This window comes from Falco rusticolus, chromosome W (assembly GCF_015220075.1).
Source record: "Falco rusticolus isolate bFalRus1 chromosome W, bFalRus1.pri, whole genome shotgun sequence".
Taxonomy (NCBI): domain Eukaryota; kingdom Metazoa; phylum Chordata; class Aves; order Falconiformes; family Falconidae; genus Falco; species Falco rusticolus.
Window position 1 is genome coordinate 2,765,284 of NC_051209.1, and position 19,870 is coordinate 2,785,153.

Here is a 19,870-nt window from a genome sequence, read left to right on the forward strand (position 1 = left end):
GGAAAACCTAAGTTCTAAACCCCTCAAGTTCATGCCAAGGAAAAGTTCTTAACAGCTTTGATTTAGACATCCAACAGTTATGGCTCTTATGAATGCCTTAATTTATACAGTTTGAACATTAAACTCATACAAAGAAGTTGCTTCTTCAAGACTGTTTTCTAACCAATATGCATCATCAACAGGTTCAGTGAAAACACTAGATTTCTTCCTAGTATGACATCTATAATACCAAAAGCATACTATGAGAATTCACGCAGCATAAATTGGTACAATTGGTACATAGCATCGCTTGGTACAATGTTTTATAAGAACAAAATTAAACTTTAACATTAACTGCTATAAAAACAATGTTTCCAACTCATACAAAGCACAGTAAAAAGCCATCCTGACACATGTTGAAAAACTACATGCTAACAGGTCACTATGACTGCAAGAGAGTATGTTTTATACAAATGAAGCAATTAAGCAGTTGAAAAACTATTTACACTCTTTCCTGCTATTAACTGGACAAACATACAGGAGTCAGATTAAAACATACTATAACTCTGTCTCCTGTTTTCTGAATGGGTTTTTGAGATGTGTATTGCTTATTAATACTGGATAAAACCATCAGCAAAGCATTTAAACACTTTTCAAATTAAGATTAAAGGGGCTGTTCTTCCACAAAATTTAACATTAAAATACTATGCTTATAAAAACTTTAAAAGTTTGGGTCTGTAGATTTCAAATGCAAAACTTAATAACTTTTATTTAGTATCAGAAAAAAAAAAAAAGGCTCCAGTGGCATCATTTCTTTTCAAAGAGATTCCTTTGGATTTTCAAGCTCGCTCTCTTCACCTGATGTTCAAGAAAAATAATAAATCAACATTAATAGCCACATAAAGAATTTTATACATATACATTTATACATATACATATACATTATTTTAAAATTCATTGACCTGGCATAAGACTAGAATCTCCGTGTGTTGGTGCACATTCAGCAGTAGATGAAGTTTGGAAGACTGAAGCAGTTAGTGATGCCAGCTTCTCTCCTTGAGAGGACTGTCCATGTGTGTCCGTGTCCCAATTGAGCTCAAGTCAACATGCCAAGCTGTGAACTGCAGTTATTCAGGATCTCATTTGTATTCCATTCAGGCGTTCCTGAATAGCAAGCCAGAGTTTTTTACTGTAGTTCTGACACTGGTACCAGTACCAAACTCAGTGCCCTTGGAAGAGTAGAAGATGGATTCCAATACTCTTTTTGTGCTGGAAAAAGAAAAGGAAGTTTGCGTTGACTGCAGGGCCATGCCATCAGCAGCATGCACGTTCAAGCTTGTAGCTTCCTTTCACTCCAACCAGCACTAATGTATTGGCTTGCTAGAAAACTTTTCACATCCTTCTTCTGGATTTTAGCAGTGGAGTTTCTTCTGCTGAGTTATAAATCCTGAATGATTGCAGCATATTGCTCGAGGTTGTTTGCAGTGACCATTTCAACAATTATTTAAGGTTTACTTTCCCCCTTATAAACAGTGTTTTGTCCCAGATATTTATGAATTTTTATCCAGAAACTATTGGGCTTTTACGCATCCTTACTTTACTAAACTAGTTTGTTTATTTTTTAGTGATTTAGAAATATATTTTATGCAATATTTTTGGGAAGCAAGTAAGAAATAGCTGCTTTACGGGGAGAGGGTCTATGGTTTAAATTTGTGAATCGCTTTCTTTATATTAGGCTGAAAAACAAGCTGAAGCTGTGGAAGCTGCAGTGGTAGCAGCTGCAGTGGCTGTGACTCCAAAAGTAAGCCCTAAAAGAGGAAGACCAGCAGGTAACTTTAAACAAAAGGAATTTTATTTATTTTTCCACACAGAAAATAACTTAATAGAGATGGTTGAAGGATTTATTGCCCCCAGATCTCCAGAGCGTTCCAGAATATTTCCTAATATATAAACTTCCAATATTTATATATATATATTTACACACACACATGCGTGTGCATATAAACTGTCCTACAGAGCAGCCTGAGGTATTTAGCAATTCAGCACATAAAGGGCCTTAAAATGTTTATGGCTATGCTGGGTCTTCTGAAATAAGGATCATTGTATCCCCTTGCAAGTATCACCTTTAGGAAAGCCTCCATAGGATTCCGCTAACTTAAAGACTATGCAATAAGATCTCTGCTTCACTGTGGCTTCACAAAGGTTAATATTAATCAAAGATGTATAAAATTGGTACTTAAGCTGTGTTAGAATATCTGTAAAAGAAGTTTAAAAAAGAAGGGGGGAGGAGGAGACTGTCTATAGGTAGAGCTCAGAGGACAGTAAAAACAAGTGAAGAGCTGGAGAGATTTTGCTGAAAAGATGTTTAAAGGAAATCTCTGTAGACCAATAGACAACTGAGAAGAAAATATAGCTATCAGAAGCAGCATGTAATTTAAAAGATTTTGCTAATAGTTCTGCAGTACTTGTTTGTGAAAGTAGCAATGATTTAATTGTAATTCTTATGGCAACTTTGCAAGTATTCTTTAAGGAATTTTAAATTTGTTTATTGCTAACATGGGGAAAGTTATTGGAGCACTTAAATATGCTATATGAGCATTTAGTCTGGGAAACAGATAATTTAATACTTTATACTCACCTGTATCTGGTGGCATTATGAAAATAACTTTTAGAAAGCGCAACCATAGTTAGCTCCCAAGGCAAACTATTTAAGACTAGATGTGAGGAAATAAAGTATTACCTTAGTACTTCACCCACTTTCATTATATTTATCAAATTAACATTTTTAATATTTTAATGGGTGTAGGATTATATTGATCTTTCAAATTAATGGCGTTTATACAAGCAGGAAAGGACCTTTACAAGAGATGCTTTGGCACCCTATGGGAAATGTGTTACTAGATGATGTACTGTGAAGCATTCTCTCGCATTAATATGACGCATGCATCTCTTGCTTAGCAGTGCTCCACGCTAACACCAGCAGCACTTCAAATACTGGGCTGTTAGGTTTTTTTTCCTAACAGAATGTTCACTGGGGATAGCAGATAAGCATGTTCCATAAATTTCAATCCATAATGGCAGCATACCAAGTATTTTCATTTTACAGAATTCAAAGGGTATAAACGTCGAGAAGGTGGATAAACTATTTAGCTCGCTTTAACACTGAAACATGGCGAAACTGAGAAAATGTAGAACTGTGCTGTATACCTCAGTGTGGTGGCAGTATTTCTTGACACTGATTTACTTTCAGGGAAAGGGATGGAAGCTCCATAAAGCTCTTAAGACTGCTACTAATAAATAGGCTGAGTTTAGATTTGCACACTAAATTACTTCCTCCCCCTCCCCCCCCCCCTTATTGTCTTGTTATTCCACTTCTTATTCTCTTGTTTCAGGCTTTTTTTTTTTTTTTTTTATTAGCTACCTAACATGAGGCAGGGCCATTCTGAGTGCACTGAGTGGAAAAGGCCCAGGAACAGATGGTTTAAACCTCTTAGACTGCTATCTTAAAGTACCAGTGTTGGTTGAGATTTAAATTTTCAAAGGGATCTCAATTAAACTTTGATACACAGTTCCAACATTTGAATTTTTTTAAATAGAGTATTTACCCTACTAAGTTTGCCTCAAGTGTTGCTTCTATGTGTTGACATGAGAAACAATCCTTTTAGATAAGGAACGGGTGGTGGCTGTAGACTAACCTTTTCTTTTTGTATAATTAGCTACTGAAGTAAAGGCTCCATAACCAAGAGGGAGACCCAAATTGCTGAAACCACCTTGTCCTTCAGAGACCAACATGTGCATTGGCTTTTTATATAAAATGCCTGCCTTTATTGTAAACCAAGTGGGTGCATTTGATGAGCTGTCATGACTTACTGAGTTCCTGTCCAGTATTTTCCTTGTAGTGCTCAGTATAAGTTGGATGTTGCTGTCAGGATGGGTGGACAACCGGATGGGTAAAAAAGTGGTTGGATGATTTGGCTCAGAGGATAGGGGTTAACAGGTTGTTTTCTACCTGGAGGCTGGTAACAAGTGGAATATTGCAGGGGTCTATCCTGGGACCTGTCCTGCTTAACAGCTTTATCAATGACCTGGAGGAGGCGACAGAGTACACTCTCTTCAAGTTTGCAGATGACAGCAAATTGGGGGGGGGCATTCAATACACCTGAGGGTAGAGCTACCATCCAGAGGAAACTAGACAGGTTGGAGGAACAGGCTGACAGGAACCTCATGAAATTCAACCAGCACAGATGCAAAGTCTAGCCCCTGGAAGGAAGAACCCCTGGCAATGGTACAAGCTGGGGACTGACTGCAGAGCGGCTCTGCTGAAAAGTACCTGGGGATCCTGGTAGACAGAAAGCTGACCGTGAGCCAACAGCGTGCCCTGGCAGCAAAGGAGGCCAACAGTATCCTGGGCTGTATGAACAGGAGCGTAGGCAGTTATACCGGGTCTGGCTGGGATGGAGTTAACTTTCCCCATAGCAGCCCTCATAGTGCTGTGCTTTGTATTTGTAGCTAGAACTAGCACACCAATGTTTTGGCTATTGCTGAGCAGTGCTCCCACAGCATCAAGGCTGTCTCATCGCCACCTCCCCAAAGGCTGGAGTGTGGGCAAGAGGCTGGAAGGGGACATAGCCAGGACAGCTGACCCAAACTGACATTCCATACCATATGACGTTGTGCTCAGCAATGAAAGCTAAGAGAAAGGAGGGGGAAGAGGGGCATTCATTATTAAGGCGTTTTTCTTCCAAAGCAATCACTATGCCTACTGAGGCTCTACTTTCCAGGAAGTGGCTGAACACGACCTGCTGATGAGAAGTAGATAATCTTTTTGTTTGTTGGTTGGGTTTTTTGCTTTGCTTCTGGATGAAGCCTTTGCCTTCTCTCATTAAACCATCTTTATCTTGACCCACGAGTTTTTAATCTTATTTTCTTCCTCTCCCCCCCCCCCCCCCCCCAAAGAGGGGGAGTGACAGAGCAGCTTGGTGGGCATCTGGCAGCCAGCCAAGGTCAACCCACCACAGCAGCAGATTGAGAGAAGTGATTATCCCCTTCTATTCAGCACTTGTTAGACCACATCTAGAAACCTGGGTCCCCCAATGCAAGAAAGATGCAGACTAGCTGGAGCGAGTTCAGCAGAGTGCCACCAAGCTGGTCAGAGGGATGGAACACATCCTATGAGGAGGGGCTGAGGGAACTGGGCTTGTTCAGCCTGGAGAAGGGAAGGCTTTGGGGGAGATCTAATAACAGCCTTCCAATACCTACAAGGTGTTCATCAAAAAGGAGCCAGGCTCATCACAGCAGTGCATGATGGTAGGATGAGAGGCAACGGGCATATACTGAAACAAGAGAGGATCAGACTGGATATAGGGAAATACTTTTTCACCCTGAGGACAGTCAAGCAGAGGGGCAGGTTACCCAGAGAGGTTGTCCAGCCCCCATCCTTGGAGGTTTTCAAGACCAGACTGGAGAAAGCCCCGAGTAACCTGGTCTGAACCACTCCCAGCAAGGGGTTGGACAAGAGACTTCCAGAGGCCCCTTCCAACCTGAATTATCCTATGAAAGGAAAGGTCTAAGAGTGAGCCAACTTTATGCAGGTGGAGTATTTGATAGTAAAACTAAAAAGTACATCTTCCTGAACTGAGAGTTAGGTTCTCTTTTAAATTGGGTATAGATATCAAATATGAAGCTCAAGTAATTTACTGTGTTTTAGCATTCATGAAGAGGAGAAGACAAAGAAAAAAGGACTGGAAGAAAAGCAAAAAAAACCAAGGGAAAAAAGATGAGGACAGTCAGAAGGAAGAAGACAAATTGAGGAAGGAATTTGATAGAAGAGAAGCAAAGAGGGAGACCAAAACCAGAAGGAGAAATCCTTCCCAAGTGGGTTGTTCTGCATCAGCATTTGATTCTGAAGAGGATGAAGGAGAACATGAAGGTGATCAGGTATATTGCACTTTATTGACTCACTTATCATAAAGAACAGTCGTTCACTGAAAATATTTATTAAAGCTAATACTAGGTGCTGTGGTTTAACTCCAGCCAGCAACTAAGTACCACGCAGCCACTCATTCACTTCCCCCCACCCCCGGGTGAGATGGGAAGGAGAATCAGAAAAAGGCAAAACTTGTGGGTTGAGATAAAACCAATATAATAATTGAAATAAAGTAAAATATAATAATAACAACAACAACAACAACTATAATGAAAAGGAGAGAGAAAGAGTGAGGAATAAAACCCAAGAAAAAAACAACCAAAAAACCCAAGTGATGCACAATACAATTGCTCACCACCCACTGACCAATGCCCAGCCAGTCCCCAAGCAGCAATTGCAAGGCCCTGGCCAACTCCCCCCCAGTTTATATACTCAGCATGACATCCTGTAGTACAGAACATCCCTTTGGCTAGTTTGGGTCAGCTGTCCTGCCTCTGCTTCCTCCTAGCTTCTTATGTACCTGCTCACTGGCAGAGCACGGGAAACTGAAAAGTCCTTCACTTAGGGTAAGCACTACTTAACACACTGACGGTTTAGTTGTTGCTATCAACATTATTCTCATACTAAATCCAAAACACAGCATTGTACCAGCTACTGAAAAAGAAAATTCACTGTCCCAGCCAAAACCAGGACACCAGGTCTTCAATTTTGTCGGTTAAGTGTTGGAGCCTTATGTCTGGCTAATATAGATGCATGTCTTGGAAATGAGAACTTGCAGAGTTCCTTTCTGTCAAATAATGTTTTCAATAACTTAAAGATATTTACAAAGAATTTTTTTCTAATACTTTATTTTTTTTAAAAAAGGATTTAAATCCAAGTGATTTATTGTAGCAAAGATTTGTTGGTGTTTTGGTTTATTTGTTTTTAAACATGCTTACTCAAATGCATATTTTTTTTTTGTCCTGAGTGTTGAGAAGCTGTGGGGTCTGTGAAATATATTTTTTGAAAGATAGGAAGCTGCCTCTAGCTGATCATTTGGGAATGGCTTTGGGTTTTTTAGCGTTTGGGATATTCTTCTCCATATCAGAGAGAAAGCACTAATAAAACTCAGCTTCTTATCTGCATATAAAAGATTTGGATTTAGTTAGAGGAATACTAACTCTCATCAGGGTGTTTCACAGACTAGAGCAATAATGTGTAGACATCTAGAGCAGGTAGGTTTAACTGTTAATGTTTTTGACGTTAAGTAATCTAAAGACTCCTTCTCTCTTCTCACCCTAAATAAAAACAGAAGAAAAAAGGAGGGAGAAAAGGAGCTCATAGAAGAAACATGTTACAAGGCCAACATGAGAAAGAGCTGACAGAAAGAAAGCATAAGCAAGAGGAGCAAACGGAATCAGAGCCATGAATATGTTTTACTACACAGTGTCTGTACATTGTGGTAGTACTTTGAAACTAAGAGGCAGCACAAAACCTGACAAATTTCCCAATTTGTTTGCACGGTGTTCTGTGTCCTCCCTCTGCCCTGCCTCCCCCCCCCCCCCCAAGCATTATTTAACTTTTTAAGTGGAAAATAAAAAAGCTCTTGTAAATCAGTATGTAGTATTGTGGGAGGATGGAAAAAAACTGAATCCAGAAATTAAGTGATGTCAGTCTTTCAGTGACTTAGATTTCCTAACAGCAGGACAGAGTTGGTGGGTTCTGTATCCTGAGAATACCTTCCAGGACCTAAAGGGAGCCTACAAGAAAGCTGGAGAGGGATTTTTTTACAAGGGCACATACTGATAGGATAAGGGGTAACTGTTTTAAGCTGAAAGACAGTAGATTTAGATGAGATATTAGGAAGAAATTCTTTACTGTGAGGGTGGCGAGACACTGGAACAGGTTGCCCAGAGAAGTTGTGGGTGCCCCTCCCTGGAAGGGTTTGAGGCCAGGTTGGATGGGGCTTTGAGCAACCTGGCCTAGTGGAAGGCGTCCCTGGCCATGGCAGGGGAGTTGGAACTAGATGATCTTTAAGATCCCTTCCAACCCAAACCATCCTATGATAATACCTGAAGAGAGCGCTAACTCTTGTTCCAGCAGGGCCATGTATTACATTTTAATTAAGTCTTGGATACATGAGATTGAGATTTGTATAAAAATTCTGTAGCCATTAAGTTGCTCAGGTTGTGGAATACATAGTGTCCCCTGGAAAACACTTCCTTCTCTGTCTGGCAGCTGGAGGCTACGGTATCAGACAGAACAAGGAAGAAGTTATGATTTATGCTGCTCTGGCTCTGCAAAGCCAGCTGAGTAACATCAAGCAGTTTGCAGTCAGAAAATAAATTATCACAAATGAACCAATCATCATCACAGAGAAGATCCTGCCAGAAACTTAGGGGGGGTTGGGACAGCAGGAGGAAATCAGTCTGACCCATTCTCAAGGCCTATTCCACAAGTGGGTGAAGAAGCCACCGCCATGAGATAGAGATGTTCCCATCCACACAGTTCTTGTGAAGGAGGAAGAAGGGGGAGAACAAGGTCAAAATTCTGGGAATTAGGAGAAGGAAATAGTCCCCTTCATCTATAACAAAAAAAATTATAACCTTTCTTTATCCTTTCACAATAATCTAGATTTACACCACCACACACACACCCTCAAGTAATTTTGTCTCTTTCTTGTCAGTTATTCTTTCTCTAGAAACCTAAAAACACCACTTCTTGGGGCAAGCCTAAACTTTTCTAATGTCCCAAACACACTACATAGCAGAAATTATAAAAACAATTCTTATTATTATGCAAGTCCGACACGCGTTTTTGATTTCTATAATAAATCATCACGTGTCATTTTGGTTATCATAGAATGGTTTGGGTTGGAAGGGACTTTAAAGATCATATAGTACCAACTCCCCTGCCATGGGCAGGGATGCCTTCCACTAGACCAGGTTGCTCAAAGCCACATCCAACCTGGCCTCAAACCCTTCCAGGGATGGGGCATCCACAACTTCTCTGGGCAACCTGTTCCAGTGCATCACCACCCTCACAGTAAAGAATTTCTTCCTAATATCTAAACTGAAAGAGGATAGATTTAAACTGTTACCCCTCATCACGACATTCCCTGATAAAGTGTCCCTCCCTATCTTTTCTGTAGGCCCCCTTTAAGTACTGGAAGGCCACTATAAGGGCTCCCCAGAGCCTTCTCTTCTCCAGGCTGAACCACCCCAACCCTCTCAGCCTGTACTCATAGGGGAGGTGCTCCAGCCCCCTCATCACCTTTGTGGCCCTTCTCTGGACCCACTCCAGCAGGTCCATGTCTTTCTTATGCTTGGGGGCCCCAGAGCTGAACACAGTACTCCAGGTGGGGTCTCATGAGAGCAGAGTCTTCTTTACTTTTAAATAGATTTCATATTTTATGCATCTAGGGAACCACATAGAGCTCCACTTCAGTAAAAGTAAGGAGCAGTAGTTTATCTTGGTAAAGAGAAACAAAGAAGCTTGTTGAACAATGTTACAGAAAAGACCTTGAACTTTTGCTGATTTAACATGCATTACCAACTACAGCTTTTCTTAACACCAATTAATAATTCAACACATCCCAAACTTTAACAAGTTAACTTAAGGAAACAGCATATATGCCCATCAACACAACTGAAAGCGGTTCTTAAGCACAATCACATGGAATACATTATTTTCTAGAATGCACAGACTCATAGAATAATTCAGGGTGAAAGGGACCTCAGGAGGTCATCTAACTTCAACCTCTGGCTCAAAGCAAGGTTAGCTAAGGGATCAGATCGTTCAAGTACACATTTCAAAAGATATTTAAGCATCTTATCTCTAGTTAAGAAACGGAGTAAAGTTACAGCAGTATTTAAAATACAGAACTGAAGAGACATTTACAAACCATTTGCTCAGACTCAGTACTCAGTGCTTACAAGTGTTTTGCAAATTCAGTTTTTGCTCATGTTTACTCTGCTTAAAGGTCTCTCTAAACAACTTAACGCCGCATATGAAATTGTAAGCAAGTTTCACATGACAGAAATATAGTTTGCAGATTGTTCAAGTTTTAACATGTGCAGCATATGCTTTTCTCTGCATGAAAGGTGTACCAGTTTAGTCAGGGTGGAAAGCTTACAAGTGGGCTTTTATGCAAAAACTATAAACTAACGTTGGTTTAAGCAAGATAGGTTTGTGTTATGCACACATTGTTTGATAATGGCTAATCCAAATAAGTTGCTCTTAAGTAGCCATACAAGGGTTTACATAAACAGGTTTGATTTCTTCATTTAGAAGAGTCAATCAGTGCTAACTGGAGCTTAGAGTTCAAGCCAATGCAAATATACATACACACACACTCACTCTCTCTTGAAATAGAGGGAAATGTATATTGGCAGAATGTAACAGTATCACTGACTCAATTCTTGGAAGATATACTTGCAAGTTTTAAAGGACAAAGCCACAATATTGTGCTGGAATATTTAAAGAAATATATTAAGTTGCCTATAGATGCTTGTTTGAGAGAACCTGGTCAAGATGTCTTGTGCAAGTATGCAAAGCATTCACCTTCAGTTTCTTTTGACCAGTTATGACCACTGGTGTGTCATGTCTGTACCCAAATAGCCTTATGCTTTTAACAGGAAATAAAAGGGGCAATCATCTGACTCAGTTTGTCTCTTGCCACTGCAAAAATCCAAGTGTTGTCAGGTTCTGTAGAAACAAGGAAGTGGAACAGGTCATGAAAAACATGCCTTGGAGAGACAGTTATTCAAAGCAGCCATTTGTTTTCAAGTGATTGGCCAAATACATTCCACTGTTCAACTGCTTCATTTACAGTCTCAGTTAACTCAGATGCCACACTGCATTAATGTCATATTGCATTTTGAACAACTCATTAATTTTAAGCACAGTGCTGTGTTGCATAACTTGGGTTCAAAACCTGCACTGATCTCTTATTTATAAAAGGTACTTCTTTAGCATGCCACTCATCCAGGCAAAACAAACATTTGTAGTTATCATTATTTAGCTGAAAACTCCAGACTGTGTTGACCACAACATTTTAATTTGTCAGCCTGTCACAGTTAGCAAATGAATTTTGAATTTTTATAGGCAGAAGGTCTAACGCTCCTTTAACTATATTTAGTCAATTCTCTTACATGGTATTTGCTTGTCTACTGACTAGCATAAAAGAATTTGCAAAAATTTGATGTCCAACCTCAAGCTATGGAGCCCACTAATAGAATATCTTACAGAAGCTCCTTCTATCTAGGGTATATAAATGAGTGAAGCCTTTCTTCTAAAAAGATTTATTCAAGGCTAGAGTGGAATTAGTATACCATTATACTTTTATGAAGTCGAGGAGAAAACCCTTGCAAAAAAACTAAACATGATTAAGTATCTTCAAATTAGAAATTGTTCGGTGAACTTACCAACATTAACTCACTTTTTCTTAGTGCCAGCTTCATGCTTCTCTTCCTTTTCCTCAGTATTCTTTCCATTCTTTTGTGATTGGTTGATGTCTTGAGTTTTAGTCCCTCCATTTAGCATCTTCACATCTTCAAAATGAAGGGGAAAGAGTCAGCACTGCAGGAAGCAAAATTAAGATTCTGTCATAAGAAGCAACAACAGTATGTTTTTTTCTATGATCTTGAAATCTACCAGCTGAAGCTATATATAAAATCAAGAAGAGCTATTATAAGAGTTCAGCATTCCTCAGTCCCATAAACTGCATTATATAAATAAAACAGGCAAGCATATAAAATATTGAAGGCTACAGTTTCAAGGTAATTCACAACATGTTTCAAGACAAACTCAAGAACATTTGAAAGTTAACTTGAAAAGTGTTAAGTGTATGACAATTAACCTGAAGTGATCAGCATATATTTCAAGAGTGGCTAGGTAGAAGGGAGTCCAGGGCCAGAGCTGCAGGAAGAAGCAAACAGTTTTCCTGGTTTCAGCTGGGACAGAGTGAATTTTCTTTTCAGCACCTGGTACAGTACTGTGTTGTCACAGCACTCTGAAAACTAGCCCACTGCAATAAGGCTTTTTACCATCTCATACCAGGTTAACTTCAACAAGTAGTTAGCACACCTTACCCCAACACAGCCACCAATCCCCCACAAAGTTTCAACAGTTCACCTACTGTTCATGCTGTTTCTTCACACTCTTCAGGCCAGCCCCTCTGCTTCTTGCTGCTACTGCATCCTTCTCCTTGTCTCTCCTACATTCAGGGCACTCTCCCTCTGCTTCTTCCAGGTCTCTCTTCACCTAAGGCTCTTCTTCCATACCCCTTACAGCTATTTAACTACTTATCAGGAACCAGCCACAGCTGCACATTATCCACAACAACCAACCAACCGCCCCTGAAGCTAACCTACAGCTATATATTATCAGTGTTAATTAACCTAGCTTTATTTTTCTGCAATTCCTTTATGCTGTGTTTTGAATTTAGTATGAGAATAATGTTGATAACAAACTGTTGTTTTAGTTGTTTCCAGGTAGTGTTTGCCCTAAGTTAAGGACTTTTCATGTTTCCCGTGCTCTGCCAGTGAGCAGGTGCACAAGAAGCTGGGAAGGAGCAGAGCCAGGAAAGTTGACCTGAACTAGCTGAAGGGATATTTCATACCATAGAATATCATGCTCAGTATATAAACTGGGGGGAATTAGCCAGGGGTTGCCAATGGCTGCTCAGGGACTGGCTGGGCATCGGTCAGTGGGTGGTGAGCAACTGTATTACACGTAATTTGTTTTTCTTGGGTTTTATTCCTCCCTCTTGCTCTTCTTTTGTTATTTCCCTTTTCATTACTACTATTATTATATTTTAATTTGTTTCAATTATTAAATTGTTCTTATCTGAGCCCATGAGTTTTACCTTTTTCCATTTATCCTCCTATCCCACTGGAGGTGGGGGAGTGAGCGAGTGGCTGTGTGGTACTTAATTGCTGGCTGGGATTAAATCACAGCACTGCTCTTGAATATACCTTAATAACTTGAACTTGGCTCAGAAAGTAATGTAGATTTGGTATAAACAAGAAACTAAAATAAACTAAGGCTAACTGAAAGAATTATTTTATTTAAAACACCACATAAGGTATTAACTACATGTAGAGGAATTATAGAGGACTGTATGAAAAATTTATTTGCAAAAAGGTTGTAATGACTGTTAAAAACATAAGGTATGAGATGTTAAAAAAAGGGGGGGGGGAAGTGTAGAGGAATGAAGTTGGGTTAATTAGCACTGATAAAATACAACTGTGGGCTGGCTTCAGGGGCAGTGGGTTGGCTGATGTGGATAAGGTGCAGCTGTGGCTGGTTCTGTTAAGTGGTTGGGCAGCCAAGGAAGAGAGAGCAGCTGAGGAAGAAGCAGAGAGAATGCATGCCCTGAGTGAGGAGAGACCAGGAGAAGGTAGCAGAGGGACTGGTATGGAGAGTATGTTGGTATGTGGTGGTAAAAGATCTTGTTGCAGCTTTCTAGTTTTGAGAGTGCTGTGATAATTGGTGTCCCCTGTGAGGCCTTTCAGATTATGAGATTGAGTTTAATGAGTGGTGACAGCAACAATGGCTGTGCTGGGTGATGTTTGAAGTTTTGAACAGGCAGTGCCCAGCGTAGCAGAGAGAGGCGGGGATAGCCTGCAATCCAGATCACGTTGAGATTGACAGGAAGAGCATGGGGATCCAGATCAGACACTGGTAAAGGTGAGCTGTTGGGATCAAAGAGAAGGAAGCCTGACTGCTTTGGAGCTAAGAGACTGAGGATAAGGAGTGGTAGTGGTGGGGTGCATGGCCAGATGTGCCAGCAGCCTGCAGTGGCAGTGGGTCCAGACTGGGTCTGGCTAGAAGGTAGTGATAGCTGTGCTGGGGAAAGGTGTGGGAGCAACGTGGTGCTGTATGTGCCTCCCGCTGCTGCTGCTTGGCCTGGTGGCATTCTTGCCGACATTTATGTACTTATTGAAGGTGTCTCCACTTGTAGAAGAAATGAGTGACCACAAGGACGTTGAGAAGTTTTTCAGGACACAGGATGATGTGTTAGTGCTTTATTCTAGATCTGCTGCTGAAAGCTCGCTCAGGTTATTGTCCAGTGTGACCCAGGAGGTGAAAGGACAAGGCACTATAAGTTCATCAGAACCGCCCTCTGAAGAAATCAAAATCCCAGATGCTAAGAAAGTAGATAAGAAGAAAGGTGATCAACCTGCAGAAGATAAAAAACCCAAGATAAAGGTGAAGAAGGAACATGAGTATGAGTTCAGGGACAAGTTGTCTCAACTGTATAAAAATGTTTATTTGTAAAAGGTTATGATGACTGTTAAATACCAAAGTTATGAAATGTTAAAAAGGAAAAGAAAAAGGGTGGAATTGTAGAGGACTGTATGAAAAAATTATTTGTAAAAAGATTGTAATGATTGTTAAAAATATAAGGTATAAAATGTTAAAAAAAAAAGGGGGGGGGAAGTGTTAGAGGAATGAAGTTGGGTTAATTAACATTGATAATATACAGTTGTGGGTTGGCTGGGGGTGGATGATGTAAATGAGGTGCAGCTGTGGCTGGTTCTGTTAAGTGGTTGAGCAGCTGAGGAAGAAGCAGAGAGAAGAGAGAATGCATGCCCTGGGTGAGGAGAGACTAGAAGAAGGCAGCAGAGGGACTGGCATGAAGAGTTATGTTGGTATGTGATGGTAAAAAACCTTGTTGTAGCTGGCTAGTCTGGAGAGTGTTGTGACAGCTATGGAAACTCATTCAGCTATTATACTGTGAAAAGGATGCCACCTTAATTGACTTCAATACTAATTTTCTTTCTTCCTTAGTCCCATGATGCCACTTGAAAGATAACTGCAGTGTAATTAATTATTAAATAAATCCTATCTTACTATAAAATTCATTAACAATATAGCATAAACGTAGCTGTTAACATTTCAGCCTTTGTGTTACTATAGTGAAGTCACCTAGGGAGAGTGTGATGAAGTACACCAACACCTACCTGTTAGTGCTCTTTCCTTTTCTATTTTTTTGGTTGGACCTTTCTTCTAGTTGTTCTCTGGGTTTTTTGGTTTCCTTATGCTGCTTCTGCTCAGTAAGTGATTTATTTGGTATTTGTGTAAGAACAGAATCTCCTTCTCCAACTAGAAGCATGGTCTTGAACTTGTTATAGAGCATTGTAGATTTTTCCATGATAACTTGGCTAACTTTAAACTTCCGTATCTGAAAAATAAAAGGTAAAACAGTCAACTCCACTTATATCATATCTACTTAATCTTAAGTGCTATATGACATTCTTAACTCTTATGTATAGATTTGAAGTGAAACATGCTTCAAAGTAGTAAATAAAGTTTATGTCAATTGAAAAAAATGTTTCCCTCTGGAAGTTGCTTCAAATGAAGGTGCAAAACTCACCTTCTTTAGACTCAAAACCATCTCTCTGTGTTTTTGAGCTTGTTGTGTTGTGACCTGAAGGGAAGCAAGCTCATAAAGAGCTTCAATACACCTGTTCACATCCTGTATATAAACAAAAGTTTGATTTGAAGACTTTGTTTAAATGCTAACGATCTTTGGTAGCCCCATTAAGAGGGGAAAAAATAATTGAAGGCTATGTTGAGATTTAGTTCCTGTTTTGGGGGAAAGTAGCAAAAAAAGCAAGTCAGACACTGCTTAGATCTCTCTCTAAAGAGGTGAGATCTTCGCTCATCAAATTATATACAAAGATGCTCAAGTTATAGAAACCACCTGGGTACTTGGCAGAGAAAAATGAGGGTTCAGGGCTATTCTCAGCAGAATATGGTATTTGCCACACTTACTCAGTGATAAATACAATAACAAAAACATCTTTGCCCTAGCTCCACAACCAATCTTATAAAATTTTCTAGTGAAGGTAAGAACACAATTATATCTCTGTGAGCTTTTTTGTTAAGTATTTTTACATTTGAAGTGAATTTACTATCTGGAGTTCAGCTGACGGAAAAATATTTAAACAACTGAACCATTTTTCTGAGGTGAAAATTCTTAAATTTAATATTAATTACTTTGAAGTCATAAATTTTTTATAGACTTGAGTTGGTTGTACTAGAAATGAATGTTTTACTGTTTATCATGACAACACAAACTCATAGACTGAGTTGAAACTGCTCACTGCTACTCATGCTGCTAAATGCAGAAGCCACTACAATGTTTGTTGTGAAAGACTTCACTTAAACTAGTTTCTCATTACACAAATAGCTTTCATCAATTAAAAGTACAAAGTCAGAGGCCAAATCCCTTTCAACACTTTTCACATGATGGCACTCTGAGAAGACCAGGTGAGTAATCAAAACAAGTTTCCCAAGCCAGGTCTTGCAAATTAAAAGTACCTTTACTTCTCAAGATATATTGTTTAATAAATCATACTTCAAACCAGGTATTCAAAAAATGTTTACTACTTGAATTGAGTGCATACATCAATGAACAAAATATACTTACTAGGTCATCAATTTTGAGTGAGTTTTTAATTTCTGCATGTATCCTTTGAAGCTTAGAATCCATTGATGTTTCTAAAGATCAGAAATAGCAGGCATGAATATTTCATCATCTCATGAGATATTTTTGTGGAAACACTTACACAAACCTGAACTTGAGATCCCGAAGGCAAAAAACTATGAGTAGTTAACTAATTTTAAGTCTTCCTAAGGTATGTTAAGGTAGCAAATAATGTTGGTCATTATGTTTTCTTTTTAACTGGGCATGCAACAGTGTGGAGTTACAACTTAATATTTTTTCTGCTGTAATATCCAACTGTTGCCTTCTAGAAGTTAACCCAGGTAAAAATAAAGTTTCAATAAATAGTTAAGAGCTGGGAAACTGTAGAAGTTTATTATGAGGGGATACCTGAATACTGATGCTTTGCATTTCAGAGGCTTGGACACAGTCATAGATCTAATCCGTTAAAGTAGTTCACAATGTATGTGCTGTAACAAGTGGTAAAGACAAACTAATAAGTTGATCCCTAACTCACAGGTGCTAAAGGCCTGTATTGGGTTTATGTGGCAAGGTTTTGGTAGTAGAGGGACTGCAGGGATATCCTCTGTGAGAAGAGACCAGGGGCTGTGCCTGTGCCAGACACAGCTGATTCCAGCTAGCTCTGCAGTGGACCCATTACTGGCCAGAGATGAGCTAATCAGCAAAGCTCATGGTGCCTCTGTGAAAACATATTTAAGAAAGGGTAGAAATACTGCACAGCAGAGTGTGAGAGAGAGGAGTGTGTGTGTGGAAACAAATCAAAAAAACAAACAAACAAACCACCAACCATGTGAGAAACAATACTGCAAACACCAAGGTCAGTGAAGGAGGAGGGTGTGGCAGGTTGATCTTGGCTTGATGCCAGATACCCACTAAGCCACTACAACTCCCCCTCAACAGGACAGGGGAAGAAAATATGACAAAAAACTTGAGATAAGGACAGGGAAATCAGTCAGCAATTACCATCACAGGCAAAAAAAACCCCAAAAAACTTGGGGAAATTAATTTAATTTATTGCCAGTCAAATCAGAATTGGATAATGAAAAATAAGAACAAATCTGAAAAAAAAACTTCACCCCTCCCTTCCAGGCTCAACTTGACTCGCAACTTCTCTACCTCCTACCCCAAGTGGCACAAGGGGACAGGTAATGGGGGCTGTGGTCAGCTCATAATGCTTTTGTTACCAATCTGCTAATAAGTTAGAATTAATTGACATTATTCGATTTTATAAAATCATTTGGAATAAGAAATATATTTTAATGAAACTTGTAGATACACAGTAAAAGCTGATATGAAATCCTCTGTACAGTCCTGTACCGAGGCCAGAAGAATGGGTTAGAATTATTGAATAGGAATGTTTAGAACTTAGGTAACAAATTTGAGATTTTAGATAATAGTCAGTTACAGATTTCTTTGTATTTGACTGGTCTTCTGTATGTGGAAAGTGTATTGAGATGTCAGAATGCAGAATTAATGGGAACTGGGAGCAACCGAATGAAACAACTCGTAGTTACCTGCCAAGAAACCGTGAACTTTAGTAAAAGGTAATTCCAGCAGGGGGAGTTCACGACCACCTACTCATGTACCACCTACCCAAATTGTACCCCAGACCCATTTCTGGACCTTTCTAACCTTTACTGCGCAGAATCAGATATGGGAGGAGAGTATGGTAATGATTTTCAGGAAATGCTATGTTTATGCATGAATACTTATTCATACATATTCATTAAGTTCTATATATGGTGTATGATTTTGAGGCTTGGTGTGCGTTGATCGTGAGAGGACTCACTCACGCACCCGGCCGTCAATAAAGAAGTGTCTGCTTATCTACATCACATTGGTGTTGATAAGTTCTTCATTCCGAGATATCTGTAACACTTTGTTTCTGCCGCTCCTTCCTCCACACGCTGTTCCTCTGCTCCAGCATGGGGCCCCTCCCATGGGATACAATCCTCACGACCTTCTCCAATGTGGGACCTTCCTACAGGCTGTAGTTCTTCATTAACTGCTCCAGCATGGGTCCTTTCCATGGGGTACAGTCCTTCAAGAATGGACACTCCAGTGTGAGTTCCCCATGGGGCAAAGGTCATGCTGGAAAGCCTGCTGCAGCGTGGGTCCTTCCCACAGCTGCAGTTCCTGCTCTAGTGTGGGCTTTCCACAGGGTCACAGCTTCCTTCAGGGCATATCCACGTGTTCCAGTGGCATCGGATCCTTCATGGGCTGCAGGGGACCAACCTACAGTCACCTTGGTCTTCACCACGGGCTGCAGGGGAATCTCTGCTTTGGTACCTGCAGTACCTCCTCTCCCTCCTTCTTTACTGACCTTGGTGTCTGCATTGTTGTTTCTCTCACATTTTTCTCATTCCTTTCCCTGACAGCACACAGGCACATACACCACCTTGCCACATAAACCTAGTACAGAGGGGGAGGAGGTACTTCAGGTGCCAGAGCAGAGATTCCTCTGCAGCCCATGGAGAGGACCATGCCAGAGCAAGTATCCACCCTGCAGTATGTGGAGAGCCCACACTGGAGCATGCTCCTGACAGGAACTGCAGCCCATGGGAAGGACCCATGCTGGAGCAGGGAAAAGTTTTAGGAGGCAGGAGCAGCAGAGATGAACTGTTTTCAGCTGACTACAACCCTTCTTTCCCCATCCCTGCTGTGTTGCTAGGGGTGGGGGATATAGAAAAGTTGAGAATGAAGGAGTGAAGTTGAGCCTGGGAAGAAGGGGTGGAGTGGGGGAGAAGGTGTTTTAGTTTTTGTCTTTCTTTTTCACCATCCTACTCTATTTTTAATTGGCAATAACTTTAATTTTCCCCAATTCAAGTCTGGTTTTCCACCTGATGGTGATTGGTAAGTGATCTCCCTGTCTTTATCTGGACCCATGAGCTCTTTCATCTTATTTTCTCCCCATCCTGCTGAGGAGGGAGAGTGAGAGAGCAGCTGGTTGGGGGTCTGGCAGCCAGCCAAGGTCAAACTATTGCAACAAGAATTATTTACTTAAAAAAAAAAAGTAAATATCTATAATGAAAAACAAGAAAGAATTTGAAAAACAGAGGATGTTAGTTAATCCTTACAAATAGTGAACAAGACATGGCCTTGGGAGAAGGAATAGACACCATAAATATGTCAAGCTAAGAAATAACAATATAAGCTCAAGGAGAACCAAAAGGTTAATGAGACCAAACAGAAAATTACTTGATCTATGTGAACTATCCTAATTAGCATACTAAAAGATCCACCCTCCAGCAAAGAGAGCCCCCTACTAACAAAGCCCCCTCCCCACAGAAAATGTAGGGTGAAAAAAAAAAAAAGCTGTACCTTTAAATGGAGACAAGGGTCATAAGAACCAATGAGAATTAAGTGTAACTCAATGTAACTGTAAACAATTTTTGAAAGATTATAAAGTGTTTTACCATGTGTTAAGAGGTGTGCTAGCTTTGTGGATTTACCACCTAGCACCCATCTTTGCACAGACATGCAATAAATATCTTGATTTTGCGTGTGAT

The 19,870-nt window shown here is 40.1% G+C and overlaps 1 protein-coding gene across 1 annotated transcript; it reads left to right on the forward strand.

The window, feature by feature from the left end:
* Positions 1 to 392: 392 nt before the first annotated feature.
* On the forward strand, positions 393 to 7,313 carry LOC119140907 (lens epithelium-derived growth factor-like). Its single transcript, XM_037372572.1, is given in 6 exon segments — positions 393 to 437; positions 1,715 to 1,808; positions 3,696 to 3,771; positions 5,687 to 5,734; positions 5,736 to 5,916; positions 7,197 to 7,313. Coding segments are annotated over 6 exon segments (561 nt in total).
* Positions 7,314 to 19,870: the final 12,557 nt, after the last annotated feature.